Source organism: Atta cephalotes, assembly GCF_000143395.1.
Source record: "Atta cephalotes unplaced genomic scaffold scaffold00012, whole genome shotgun sequence".
In the NCBI taxonomy this organism is placed as follows: Eukaryota; Metazoa; Arthropoda; class Insecta; order Hymenoptera; family Formicidae; genus Atta; species Atta cephalotes.
In genome coordinates, this window is record NW_012130076.1 from 4942437 (window position 1) to 4957210 (window position 14774).

Sequence of the window (14774 nt, forward strand, 5' to 3'; positions counted from 1 at the left end):
GGACAACCCAATATCAAAATATTTTATTACAAATCTTGGAATGTATGGAAATAAAAGTCTGATGTAAATTGGATTTAAAAATTATAAATGTTACAAATATCCACTCAGTAAAGTCTACATGAATATGTATATTAATCATTTGATAAGATCTTCTAAAAAAACAATAAATGAAATTTTTAATGTTTAACGGTTTTAGATAAAAAGGAAATAAAATTTTTTTGTTAATCCCTTAACATAAACCCTTTTAAAGTATAATCCATTTGTTATATTATAAAGTATTTGAAAGATCTGCAGTATAAATGCAGTATAATCTAATATAGAATCTTGCAAAAATACTTTTGCTTGATTTGCTTTGGCTTTAATTATGATATAATAGAATAAAATATTATAAAACAAGAAAATGTTATATTTAAATTCATTCATAAAAGAGAATTATTAATAAATAAAAATTTTTAGTTTATACTTACTATAAAGCATACAAATTATCTATATATACTTAAAAAGTTAATAAAAAAGTATTAGAAGGTTGAATTTGTTCTTTTTTGTGAAAATTTTGTTTTAAATTTTAATTATCTAAAACAATTAGACCCGTATTTATAGTCGTTTCTTGAATCTCAAGAGCGAGTATCAGATGAGATACTCAGAATAAAGTCTGAGACGTTTCAGTCATGTCTTGATTAGAAATCAAATTAACATATTATATATAATACATATATATATACATATATGTAGATTATAATGTACTCTAATATAAATATTATATAATTTTTTTTTCTCTGAACCACACTTACGAAAATATGTGATACGAAAGTTTTCTCGACTCAAAGAATTAGAGGATACAAATTTCGAGATTATTACGAGCTCTTGCTTCAAGACTCGATTATTGAATCTTATAAATATTTCGAGATAAATTCATTTGAGTTCCTCACTTGAATCGCAATTACAAATTGACCCTTAAGATTCGTTTATTGAACTGTTCCATGACTCAAGATTAGTTTCAGCTGAGTTTCTCAGCAAAAACACGACTATATACGGGCCTTAGAAATTTTTCTGAGATATTCAATTTGTTTCGAGCTTTCTTCATTTTTTTTTATGATACTGCTTATAATAAATTGAAATTTTCAATCTATAGTGTCCTTATATGTCATTCATCCCATAGACAGTTCTGTTTCATTTTAGAATAATATGAGAATATAAAACATTTCTTACATGTTTTTATGCCACATCGATAAGTGCTTGCTACTTTTTTGCCATCAGACTTTCCTTTGCAAAATTTTAAACCACACGGATACCAACCAATGCACAATTCGAGGGAACACGTACAAGGTGCCCAGAGATTTGATGTGTCAGCACATTTAGAGACCAATAATGATCTTGTATCGTTCATACCTGATTGCGGCACATTTGTAAAATTATATACAGCTGCCATTAATAACTCTTCCGAGGAACCTATCAATCATGGCAAAATGACTAATATTATTATAATATATAAAACATATATGACATAATCACACTTATTTTCCAAATATTTGCCTGGTCTTTGAATCCACTGCTTTATATCATCATTCCTGGTATAAGTTGATCCAGCTGCTTCTGCACAAAGTATGGTAACATGCTTTGAGATTTCCTTGGATTGAGAAACGTCCAGAAACAAGTCCATTGTGTAATTGACATGACCTCTGTCCTCCTCAGCTACTCGTACGGTACCTGGATTCTTTTGACGTAGTTTGGACATTGCATCAGATGATATAAAATCTACTTTATAAAAATGATTTACAAAGCACATGACTTGATACTGATTTTGTCCACGTTCCTCTTCACCGAGTACCAAAGCTTTTATAACTTGAACTTCCTGTAAGAATATTATTTATTGAAATAAATTACGAAAAATTCATCCTTTTGGATATTTTTCTTTTATAAAGTAATTACATTTTTGAAATCAATAAGTTGCGTGACTAGTGTGCCATCAGAACGCTGGAATTCGAGAGTAATCAAATCTTCTGTAACATTAGACGAGATTGTTTCTAGAAGAATATCACCACCCTGTAAAGAAACATTTTTTTTAGGACTGTGTTAACATGAAAACTTATTTTTTAATTATTTACTGACATAAAAAAAGAATATTCGATACAAGTTTAAAGTCATATATGAGGTTAACTTCTAGAAATATATTTATAATCAGTAGTTTAATTCTTTTACAAATTATAAATTATGTATGCAGCAAAGTTGATACATAATAGATATACAAGAAACTGTATTCGTCTACCTGATTTTTGACGTTTATGAGCAAATGTGTGGTGCATACACCATAAAAGCACTGCAACACGACGCAGATCGCGAGAAACTCGTTGAACCTCCTCATTGTCGCATTGTTAACTATCGCGCTCGTCTCGTCCGAGCTGACGATGACAAGCCGATGTCAATATAGAAAAGAAAAAAAGAGATTATTCCATCGAGAGCATTATAACCTAACCTAACACATCAAGCTGCTAGTAACAGTAGTAAAGTCATAGAACTTATACTACTGGAGAGGGAATATGGACGTCCACGATGTAAGAATATCCATGCTAGCTCATGTTCGGATATCTATTCGAGTGTCACCCAGGTATCACTCCATCCTTGTTGTTTATCATATGTTACACAAGAATGACATGACACCTGGGGAGTACCTAGATGGGAATCTGAACACCCTCCGGGTGTCATATCATTTTTGTTTAACGTTCAGTAAATAACATAGCCTTACATGATTATATGAACCAAAGAGAAACCTTCTCTCTGTATGAACCAAATATCGATTTAGCATCTTCAGGGTATCAATCATGAAACTTTTTTCCTAGGATGAAAAGAAAAAGTGAAAAATTTCTCCATTAATTTCAATAATTCAAATTTTCATTTTTCATTCCAAGGATAAAGTTTCATGAATGGCTACGTTTATTTTGCAACTGTTGGAAGTTTTCTTCGCGCTGATTGGGTTATGCTTTTAGATCAAGAGGAATGGTCCTATCTCCTACCAGATCCTATCAGCAGAAAATCATAAAACGGTTGCAAAACTGTTATTCTGCTAAACGCATTGATATCATGATTGATATCCAGCCTTGAAAAATAGACAATAGATCTATTCGCAGTGCATAAAATCCAAATATTTTTGTACGTAAAATGATAGATGTATATTTGGTTTTGAAAAGAGAGAAAATGAAGATGCTGAGTGCAAAAAGTGCGAACAAATCTAATATACTCGTCAATTACCTTTCATAGTCAGTTACCTTTAGATGCTCAGCAGCCAATGAAATAATTCGTAGAGTATCTAAAGATAAATTTAAGGAAGCCTAAAATATAAGGCCTCACTATGAATACGAGTATAAGTTTCCAATATATAAGTCTTCTATAGCAAAAATCATATTCATATAATAAATTACAAGTCATCCACGAAAGAAAAATATATCAAAGATACAAATGTGTACTTCTTTATATCGGAATATATTTTCGCTTATACTGATAGTAAGCCTAAGCCTACATTTCTATTCTTTGTTTAGCATTCGTTTTTATACTTTATTAATTTTTATATTAATTTTTATTTTTGAGCGCTGCACAAAGCTGATATATCGTCTTCCTCGCTTAATCGTGCTGTCAATGATATTTCTCTCGAAGATTTACTGAGTATGGTATCTTCTCTAAAAATAAAGCATAATAATTAAAATTTGGAAAGATATGCAGAGAAAAATACTCACGAAAATTGCAATTGCATGATAAATGATGATAAAATCGATGGTGGCTCTGGTAGGCATACAGGCTTCAGATCATATATTTTTAAATGGGCATAAATGGGAATCTGAAAATAGAAGATGTAAGATATAAAACAAAACCAAAATCACTGGAATAAAATTAGAATATTTCATCTAATTCTTGCAGCGAATATATGCATCGTTGAATCTTACATGCAACAGAGATGTATCTAAGGTTGTGGATGGTATGCAACTTGTTGATAAATCAGGAAGTTGAAAATTATAACCAAGTATCGGGGAACACAATTTTCTATCGTAAATTAAATTAAATTCAATTTCTTTCTCCGAATGATTTGTAGAAGGGACATCTTGAACCTCACATTCTGATTCTTCACTGAAAATGTCTACGATAATGTGATATCAATAAAATATTTATTTACAAAGTAATATAATATGTGACAATATAATTTGGACTTTTCAAAACAATTAAATCGTTGATTTACCGGAATGTTGCATGATATAGAATGTATTTAACCCGAAATATTAAAAATTGTACTTGTATTTTTTCAACAGTTGACTTACAACTTGAACTCTTGCATCACGCGATTCGATGTTTGATCGATATAGTTCTGGGAGTCGATTGTAGGTGCTTTCCGTTGTGTTTCCATGTCAACTTATGTCATTAAATGAAAAGCACCCTGTGTATTTTCAAATGAGGTAAAAACTACAAAATTCATCAGAGTAATTTAATTGGTCAATATCTAGTAATCTTTGCTCACTTTTGTAATTTTCACCTCCTTTCAAAATCCACAATCGATCCCCTGTTATCTTCCGGACGAGCGTTTCGTGGAATTAAGATGTGGTGGAATCAGAAAAATAAAACAAAGCCAAACAGTAAAGAGAAACAAAAGGGAATGTTTTATTCTAAGTAAGCGGAAGTGACTATATATACTAGCATAAAAAGTGGACACTTAAGATAGCTGGTATATATCCGCGGATTTAATTATCTCCACTATTGATACATCCTTCCTGTTTCTTTTTACTCTTTTGAATGAAGCAATCCAAAGGATGCGCAGTAGACAATGACATGCTGATAGCGTTTAATTGGTCGATAGACAGTAAAATACAATGCCGTTAACGTTTGATTGGTAAAAATTCACATGATCAATATAAACGCTCCCAAACTTTAAAGGTACCTTTACATGGCAGCTTTAAGATAAAGCCTTAAACACAATGTATGGAATAGCGATCACAATAGAAATAATACGATTTCAACTTATCAGAAAATGTATATTCTAGTATATTTGATTTCTGATAGGTTCGTGTTATTCATAATTGTGTTATTCCTATCGCTATCGCTATTCCTTCGCGTTGTGTTCATATTCAATAATAATACACTACATGTAATCGCATACATAGAAGAGATAGAGTTTGAGTACAAGAATTGTCGTAACTTAAGGTGCAGCCACAATAAAAGCAATAAGGAATTAGGAATAAAGAACAAAGATTTCAACCTATCAGAAATCGGATACATCGGAATACACGGTTTCTGATAAGGTATCGTTTTTCCTTATTCCTAATTCCTTATTCTTTCTACTTTATGCCTGTTCTACAATAGGGTGGTTAGCTGTAAAAAATTGACCAATTACAGTTAAGTGTAAGAAAAATAATCGATATGTATTTGGTTAATTTCTTACGGCTTACTGTTTACGACTCTATTGTAGAACAGGGAATCGATTCTATATGCAGATTCCGATGCATTTTTAAATGAAGTAATGGATTTTCTACTCATTTTGAATAGTATTCACGGCCCATTTTAAGAAAATGAGCCATTAAAAGAAAAACTTTTTTTTATTCAATTGGATTAAAAAAATTGCATTTCCTATTCAGAATTTTGAATTTAACAGTATTCACAATGCACAGAAATAGCTAGTATTATTGGGTGTGGGAAAAAGTTCGTGGCGTTTTTCCCGCTAGATTTAGGCATTAAATGCTCAGCAGTCAGTAACTACTACTAATCGCATCGGCAATACTAGATGTGCGTTTAAAAAGTGATATTTTAACCTTTGTTTTGAGCCGAAAAAAATTGAAATCGTTGAAATGGATCAAAAGTTATTTTATTTTGAAAATGGAAATAAATAAGGAAAAAATTCGCTACATTTTGCAGTATCATTACGATAAAGGCAAGAATGCTGCACAGGCTTGTGAAAAAATTTGCGCTATTTACAGTGAAGATACTCTATCAAAATCAGCAGCACGGAAATGATTCGCTCGCTTTCGTGCTGGAAATTTTAATGTGAAAAATGAATCTCGCTCCGGTCGACCAATCACTGAAAAATCCGATGAAATCATGGTAAAAGTCGAGCGTGATAAGCATGTGAGTACTGTGGAGATTGCCAGGGAACTAGGCATCGACCACAAAATAGTTTTAAATCATTTACACAAAGCTGGATACAAAAAGAAGCTCGATGTTTGGGTTCCTCACGAGTTGAGTGTTAGAAACATGATGGACCGAATTAACATTTGTGATACGCTACTGAAACGGAATGAAATTGAGCCATTTCTGAAGAGAATGATAACTGGTGATGAAAAATGGATCACCTGCGACAATCCAACTAGAAAAAGATCGTGGATAAAGAAAGAAGAGAAAGCGCAAGCAATCGCAAAATCTGGATTGACGAGGAAGAAGATGTTGTGTGTGTGGTGGGACTGAAAGGGAATCATTCACTATGAGCTGTTATCGTCCAATCAAATAATTAATTCCGAACTCTACTGTGAACAACTGCAGAGATTACAACAAGCAATTGAGAGGAAGCGGCCAGAATTAATCAATAGGAGAGATGTCATCTTCCATCACGACAATGTTCGACCACACACATCTTTGATGACTCGGCAAAAATTGCGAGAGCTTGGCTGGGAAGTTTTAATGCATCCACTGTATAGCACCCTCAGACTATCATTTGTTTAGGTCTCTGCAGAACTCTCTTAATGGTGTAAAGCTAGCTTCAAAAGAGGTCTGTGAAAATCACTTGAAGCAGTTTTTTCGATCAGAAACCACAGAAGTTCTATCGCGATAGAATTATGGCTTTGCCCCAAAAATGGCAAAAAAATATTATAGAAAATGGAGCATATTTGGTTTAAATAAATTGATTTCAATACTAAGAAAAATACTTTAATTTTACTAAAAAATCGCCACGAACTTTTTCCCATACCCAATATTTTTAGATTTAGCTAAAAAACTGCATGTCTTATTCAAAATTTTTAATTAAGCAGTATTTACAATGCACACAAAGGGCCGATATTATTTTTAGATTCAATTGGATTGAAAAATTGCATTTCCTATTCAAAATTTTTAATTAAGCAGTATTCACACAAAATACTATAATATTATTTTTAAATTGAAAAGCATAGAAATATACTCCATTGCCATTCCTATAAATGAATAAAAGTGCATTCAAGATTGAAAAGGATTCATTTTAACATGAATCCATATTTCTGAAAATTTGAATCCATTTGAATCCATTTCAATTCATTCTCGTTTGCTGGGCATTTTTTGGACGCTTCGACAAACTTTACATTTTCATCAGGGAACTGTCTTCCCGTCTGTCCCGTAACATCGCAGCTTTACAATAAATCTTATATACGACATTCGATTTCATATTATGCAGGAGCGGATCTTTATGCATCTTAATGAATTCCTGTAATTTGTTAACACTATATGGTAAAACGATATCTTAATATCATCGCTGTTTAATCTATTAAATTTTTCAAAAACAGTAGGGACGTAAGAAACAGTAAATCATGAAAGTCTTATGATTTTGGCATTATTGCTGTCTGATTTCTTACTTTTAAACTTAATAATGTTTTTCAAACAGTTATTAATATTATCAAAAATGAATTCCAACGGATAATCATTCATGTGTTATATCCACATTGTTTGTTTTGCGCAGCAATACTGCCTGACTCCTATTACACTATTTTACTTAATTTCTTTGGAATTTATAATAATTTGAAAAAGACTTTAACAATAATTACAAACAGTCTGTTTTAAAAAAATCTATGAAGATTCACACATTGATTAAGTGTTACTCCAAAGAAATTTAATGTTTAATCATAACACTTATTTATTAATATTAAAATACAAAAACATAGTCCACGCATTACATGTAATTTCGACATCGCAGTAACAAATTTTTTCAATGCGTCAATTAGTACCAATTGACATATAACATAAATTGATCTTTATATATAAGTTTATGTCTTATAAATTACTTTTATGCATTTTCTTAGGCGTTATTAATAAAAGTGCGATGATAGTAGACATCAGTGTAGACATCAGGATAACCCTTAGCACAAGGAGCAACCCAGGAGGTAATACCAATTTGTACGCCGTCACTGATAAGCGGGCCACCACTGTCACCCTGAAAGACAGACAAACGTTTTAATTAACTTATTTATTATCTTTTTTTCTCAATAATTGGTAAATCAATCTTTATTAAACTAGAGAAATTATATATCTTTATGTTATCCATTAATGCTACTTATTTACCTGGCAAGCACCAATTCCCGAACGATTGAGCATGCATAAGTGAGAGGCGGTCAAGGGGACATCAGAGTGCATTTTCTGACATTGGCTTTGTGAGATCACAATTTGAACCATCTTTTGAAGTATGCTCGGGAGCGGTCCGTTCGTGCGTATCCTACCCCATCCTGATAAAGTACATATCTGTCCGGGGAAAGGTTTAAACTTGGCGAGAGGGATCGATCTTTGGAATCTATTATATTGAATCGGCGATGCGAGCTGAAACGAATAAAACAAATAATTGAAAGTTTAAATTTTCAACGATAAAGGAAAGAAACAAAGTGAATAAAAGAAAGGTATTAGAAAAAATTAAAAAAGAAATGATAAAGTGGAGCACTCAAAATTATAGAAGCAAATCGCAGTTTGTAAAATTATTTTACAAATTATTTTGCGTTCAACTTGCCTTAATCACAGCGATGTCATTTTTCCAACCATCTTCGTATTTATCAGAATATTGTGGATGTACGATAATTTTCTCCACGTTATGGAGATCTCCTGCAGTGATTGAGACAGATCCAGTGGCAACTTTAAAGTCTTTGTAGGGTGGTTTTGTAAATGTTACACAATGTGCAGCAGTCAGAATCTTATTCGGAGCGATGATGGAGCCGCCACAAACGTGATTACCGTTATATTTCAGGGAAACTTGGTGCGGGAATTCACCTGGTATGGCGGTCTGACCACCGACGATCGCTTCGGGTTCTTCAGCGAACGTCTCTACAAATTGACGGTATATAATAAATATGCATTTCTTGCAAAATACACAATGATTTGTATATGACTAAAAATTAATAAGAAAAATGTGCATCGAAGACAAAAATAACGAGAGAATATTTTATCACTATTCAATATATACATAATACGTATGTCTTTACTTACGCTGCGCAAGAACGCCAATCACCAAGAAAATGGATGGTAGCATGATTGATAATTTAAGTTAGATGAAAAGTAAAACTGGAAATGAGGACAATTTCCACTTTTTATAGCAGATTCATATCTATAAATTGACCTTGGCAAACAGCTGGTCTTTCTTAGGGTAAACGATGAGATGATTTTGCACTTTGATGAAGCAGACATGAGATTAAATATTGCATATTAAATACGCATAATTACGCAGTATGAGTTGAATAAGAAAGAATGAAACATAATAACATGATTAAACATACGAAACGTATGTCTTTATTACTATTATTAGATATTATATTATAGATCTGATCATCCAAGCATAACAGAAAATTTCATTGTTTGATATACAAGTTAATTAATTAAAAGATATTATTGATAACAAATAATATATTTATGTTTGACGGTTAAGTAAATAAATATGTTTCTTAAAAAAGAAGATATAATTTTTACTATGAAGAATATTAATTAATTCAAACATGCTTCTCTTATTATTTTTTAATCCTCCATTGATAAGGTCGGGATAAAAATGATTCCACTAGTCGAAGCATTTTTTGTTTAATTTAAAGTATAAATTTATAAAGTATAAACGTATAAAACAGTATCAGGCTGCTCCTCGTCCTGATGAAGTGAACTGCAAAATAAACTGTACGAAACGTTGGTATTCCAAGAATGGATCTGGACACAAAAGAAATCCGCGAAATGCATAATCTTCGTATAAAATTGTATTTTTATTTATAAATTTTACCTATAAATAAACAGAGGATAAAGTTTTATACTATTACTATTTATTTCTTTCAAAATGAGTTAGGGACACTAACGACTGTGATAGGGCTGTGATACAGAGATTATGTATAGATATAGGTAAAAGAGAATGTATTGTAATGGTTTAGGTTTGTAGTTGCAAGATAAAGATGGGAGAGGAGTGTAAGTGTGAATGAGTTAAGTATTGGATTGTCTGGAAAGTTCGTGCCGCAAAAGATTTAAATTTAATAAATATATACTAAAATTTAAATCTTCTGCGTTTCAATTTTCCTTCAAAATCGGCACGAACTTTCCGGACAACCCAATATTTCTATAAACCAAGTCCTCTTCTTGGCTTGTATATCTTGAAATGTAATAAATTCTTCTATTTATTTCTTTCATTTTATACAATACATTAATTAGAAAAAATGAACATCGAATTGATGCCATTTTATTGGATACGTCCTAAAAGTTCACCTTACTATGCAATAAAGAATTAAAAATTTGATTTCTACTTTGCATGTTTTTTGTCTAACTTTTAGAACTTTTGTGAAAAATAATTTATACTAGAATTACAAATTGTAAATTTAATTGTCATATCTATAATTTTCAGTTTGTTATATAAAATATAATTGCAGATCAAATAAAAATATTAAGGTAGCATAGTACTAGCATGAAATGATTTTCTTTCGAATGTACTGAAATTTTAAATACAAATAAATTAAAATGGTCTCTATGTTTGTGTGCAATTAGAAACATATTGATCGTCTAGTTTTTAAGATAATTGCAATTAAAATATGTTTTAACATATGACGCATATATTCAAGTTAATATCAGATTTTTAATTACCAGCATCCATAATTTATACCATTCTTAAGATTATAATTTATATTAAATTTATCTTAAGTTGTTTTAAAACTATCGAACAATGAGAATATGATGATAAGATTTAATTTATATTGCTTTTTTTAGTTTGTATTATATTTTTAAAATTCTTTTATATATAAGAAATACGTTTTTAATACATTATAAAATCCTTTTAAAACGTAAACCAGAATCTTTAGAATATCTTAGAAGATCTCTAAAGATGAAGATCTCTGTTTAGAGTATCTCTAATGGTAGTATTCTTTTATTATTTACTGTTCTCAGAAAAAAATTCAAAAAGTTTTTGGATTAAACTAACAATGAGATAATCACAGAATACTATTATATTCGTTTTTTAAATTTTTGAATATTGCTATGGTATGTTGCGATTTATTGTATTAAAAGTATTAAGCCATTAAATTGGTAATAATCCAAAAAATTGGTAATAATCTAAGGTAAATATGACAAAAGCCTTAATTAAACATTCTATTTTTATTATCAATATTTGCTGATATAATTTATTAAGCTGCGTATAATACATAATTCCAGGGTTAACAAAATACAAATTATTATTCAATATTAGTAAGTCATTGTATGCTCAATCTATTATCATGGTAATAAATATTGTACTATTTAACATTCGACATTGTGATATGTCTTAATTTCTATCAAAGCGTAGTTATATTGTAGCTTTTTATTATCTATTTAGAATGAATAAAAAAATTATTACTGATTATATAAACAAAAAATTTAATTATTTTTTTGTAGTATATAAAAGAGTGTTAAAAGTAAATAATAACTCGCATATATAATTATATCTGTTAAAAAATAAGAAGTTTAATTAAAAATTAACAATTCCAATTTAATATTACAGCACTTATTTATTTATTTATAAATACATTTATTTATTTATAAATACAAAAATTTCTTTTCTTTTGGAGAAAAGCGGTTAACACATCGTTATATATAATTTCGCAGCAACATATACTTTCAGCATGTTGGCACAATAAAATTAAATAGATCTATGTCTTGTGAATTGCATTTACACGTCTTCTTAGGCATTATTGATAAAGTCGAGATGGAAGTAGACAACAGGCTTACCTTGAGCGCGGGAAAGACTCTAGAAAACAATACTATGCGCCGTTGCATATAAGCGTTGCTATAAGCGTTGCTGTCACTCTGGAAAAGAGGACAACTGTTTTCGTTAACTTCTTATTTAATTACCGAGTCTTTACAATTGATAAATCAATCTTTTCTATTAAAGTAGAGAAATTATTCCTATATATCAATAAACATTATTCACAAGTGCCAATTCCATAGTGATTAAGTATACACAAGTGGCTGTCAGTCACATTATAATGATATGCACTCTTTGTGACCTGGTTCATTTTTTGAACGTGCGAAAGCGGTCCATCCGGATAAAATACATTTCTGTCCGAGAAAAGGCTTAAACTTAGCCAGAGAAATCGATTTTTAGAATTGATTATATTGAATCGACTATTCGAACTGAAACGAATAAAATGATTTAAAGTTTAAATTTTAAATATAAAGGAACAAAGAAGAAACCAAAAGAAAGTATTAGAAAAAATTAGGAAAAAATTATAAAATGAAGCTCTTAAAATTGCAGAAGAAAATCTTAGTAGCGAACTATCTTGCACCGATTTATCATAATTACAGCAATATCATTTTTCCAAGCATCTTCCTCGTTATCAGAAAATTCCGGATGCATGACAACAGTCTTTAAAGTGAAGTTGTCTATCAGTGCTATAAATGATGCCAATCGTATTTTTAAAGTTGCTATAAAATAAATAACGTCTTCCAAGTCCAAGCCATCTACGTAGTGAACGGCAGTGATGATCTTAGTCAAGGCGATGATAGAACCGCCATAATGTGATCACCATACAATCTCAAGGAAACTTGGTAATTCGCGGACTGGCCACTGACAATTACTTCGGATTCCTCAGCAAACGTCTCTGTGATAAATACATATATAAACACAATATTTCTTTACAGATCACAACAAAATACTTAATTATACATGAGAAGGATAGAGATAGTTTTTGCAATGGTTTCATATCGTTTACTATATTTTTATTATTAATTCCTGCTGATGATAACTCAAATTGGAATCAAAATGTATGCTAATCTATTTTTTTTACTGTACTCGATATATTGTTTAATAATTTACAATAATCTTTACATTTGCGCCGACTCTTATCATTCTTTATTAACTTTATTAATTTGTTACAATTGCAATGAGAACATGTTTTTTACAGTATGCGCATTATCCTATAATATGACTAATAAGAAAAATGTTCGTTAGAGATAAAAATAACAATGAGATAAATAAGAAAATATTTTGTCATTGTACGATATAATTTGACGCTGCTATAATTTGTACGCTGCGTAAGAATCACAAGAATTAGTGGTAACACGATCGATAATTAATATAATTAATTATACTTAGGCTAGATTAAAAATCAAACCAGGTGTAGTGTTTCATCAAGATAAGTATCTTCGTATCTTGAAGAGCATTTCTTGTCTTGTCTTGAATTTCAAGATAAATAATTTCGTTTTTCTTGTTTTAACCATTTCTTGACATTGTATTTCTTATTTTGAATTCAAGAATCTTGAATTTCTTGAAATTTCTTGATTTTTTAAGGGCTTTTGTGATTCTTTGATGTCTCGTCATAAGAGATAATAAGAAAACATAAGAACAAATTGAATGCCGAATTGTCTCATAGTTTATTATGTTTAAATTCATGATTTAAAAGCTTATAATGTTTATTATGCATAAATCTATTAATAAAGATTAAAAATATTTCTCAAATTATCATTTTTAATATCATGAGGTTACTACCAAATGTAACTATTTCAGATTATTAGATTCCTGAGATTATTAGATATAATAATAATTATTATTATTATATTTATTATCATTATTATAATTATTATATATTTTAATTTTTTTTATTATAATTACTATATATTCATTCCTGATTTAATTGATACTTTTAATAGAAGTACGCAAATACATAATATACTTGTTATTGTTGTATACATATAATAATATACTGTTTATACATAATATACTTTTGCCAGTAATCTCACAATATTGATTTTATATATATTTCTTTACATAAATATAAAGGTTAATATCTGATACAACAAGGATGTATCGATGAGTATAATTTAATTTGGTTAGATTAGAGATTCACTTCTTCACTTTTTCAATAATCGATTTACTCTGCTCATATATTATTTAGTGAAAATATATGAATATATTTCTATATTATGTAATCTATTAAATATCAATAAATACAACTGGATTTTGAAATCTAACTTATTCAAAATTTTTAAAATCAGAAATAAAATAATAAAATATTAAAAATAAAAAATTATCACGGAAATTCAAGAAATTTCAAAAAATTTCTTATAGTCAAGAAATCTTGATCTTGATAACAATTTCTTGTTTTATCTTGAAATCAATTTCCAATTTCTTGTTTTAATCTTGTCTTGTTTCAAAATAAAACCAAGACAAGATTTCTTGAATTTCTTGATCTTGATGAAATATTAATCAGGCGACAGTATAATTTCCTTCCTCTTATATAAAACACTTGTATCTGTAATTTAACTTTGAACAGCTGCGAATAGCTGATTATATTTCTTACGCTAAATACGCTGATGTTCGGGTCCTGCATTTTGATGAGACAGATACGATAAAATCAATAAATGCAGACTTAATTACGTTGCGATTTTACGACGGCTTATAATGAAAAGAGAAAGTTAAAAAACGTATAATAATGATTAAACATACGAAATGTGTCTTTTCATTATTACTATTATTATTATTATTATTATTATTATTATTATTATTATTATTATTATTATTATTATTGCGATTCATCCGAGCAAAATGTAAGATATCGGAAAGCAAGTAGAAAAGTAAAATATTTTTTATT

The 14774-nt window shown here is 29.7% G+C and overlaps 3 protein-coding genes across 3 annotated transcripts; all 3 read right to left on the bottom strand.

Annotated features, from left to right (window-relative positions):
• Nucleotides 1-1144: 1144 nt before the first annotated feature.
• LOC105617260 (out at first protein) lies at nt 1145-2712 on the bottom strand (the record flags this gene model as incomplete). Its single annotated transcript, XM_012198825.1, is given in 5 exon segments — nt 1145-1449; nt 1534-1852; nt 1930-2043; nt 2267-2399; nt 2498-2712. Coding segments are annotated over 5 exon segments (1086 nt in total), but the record flags the coding sequence as incomplete, so codon positions are not given.
• Nucleotides 2713-3571: 859 nt separating this feature from the next.
• LOC105617261 (WD repeat-containing protein on Y chromosome-like) lies at nt 3572-4238 on the bottom strand. Its single transcript, XM_012198827.1, has 4 exons — nt 4226-4238; nt 3936-4126; nt 3729-3829; nt 3572-3671 (listed from the first exon to the last, which is right to left on the bottom strand). Exons 1-4 carry the CDS (start codon nt 4236-4238, stop codon nt 3572-3574), a joined length of 405 nt encoding a protein of 134 aa, XP_012054217.1.
• A 3770-nt stretch (nt 4239-8008) lies between these two features.
• Nucleotides 8009-9223, bottom strand: LOC105617365 (chymotrypsin-1-like). Its single transcript, XM_012198926.1, has 4 exons — nt 9181-9223; nt 8708-9018; nt 8272-8523; nt 8009-8143 (listed from the first exon to the last, which is right to left on the bottom strand). The coding sequence occupies exons 1-4, from the start codon at nt 9221-9223 to the stop codon at nt 8009-8011; spliced, it is 741 nt and encodes a 246-aa protein (XP_012054316.1).
• Nucleotides 9224-14774: the final 5551 nt, after the last annotated feature.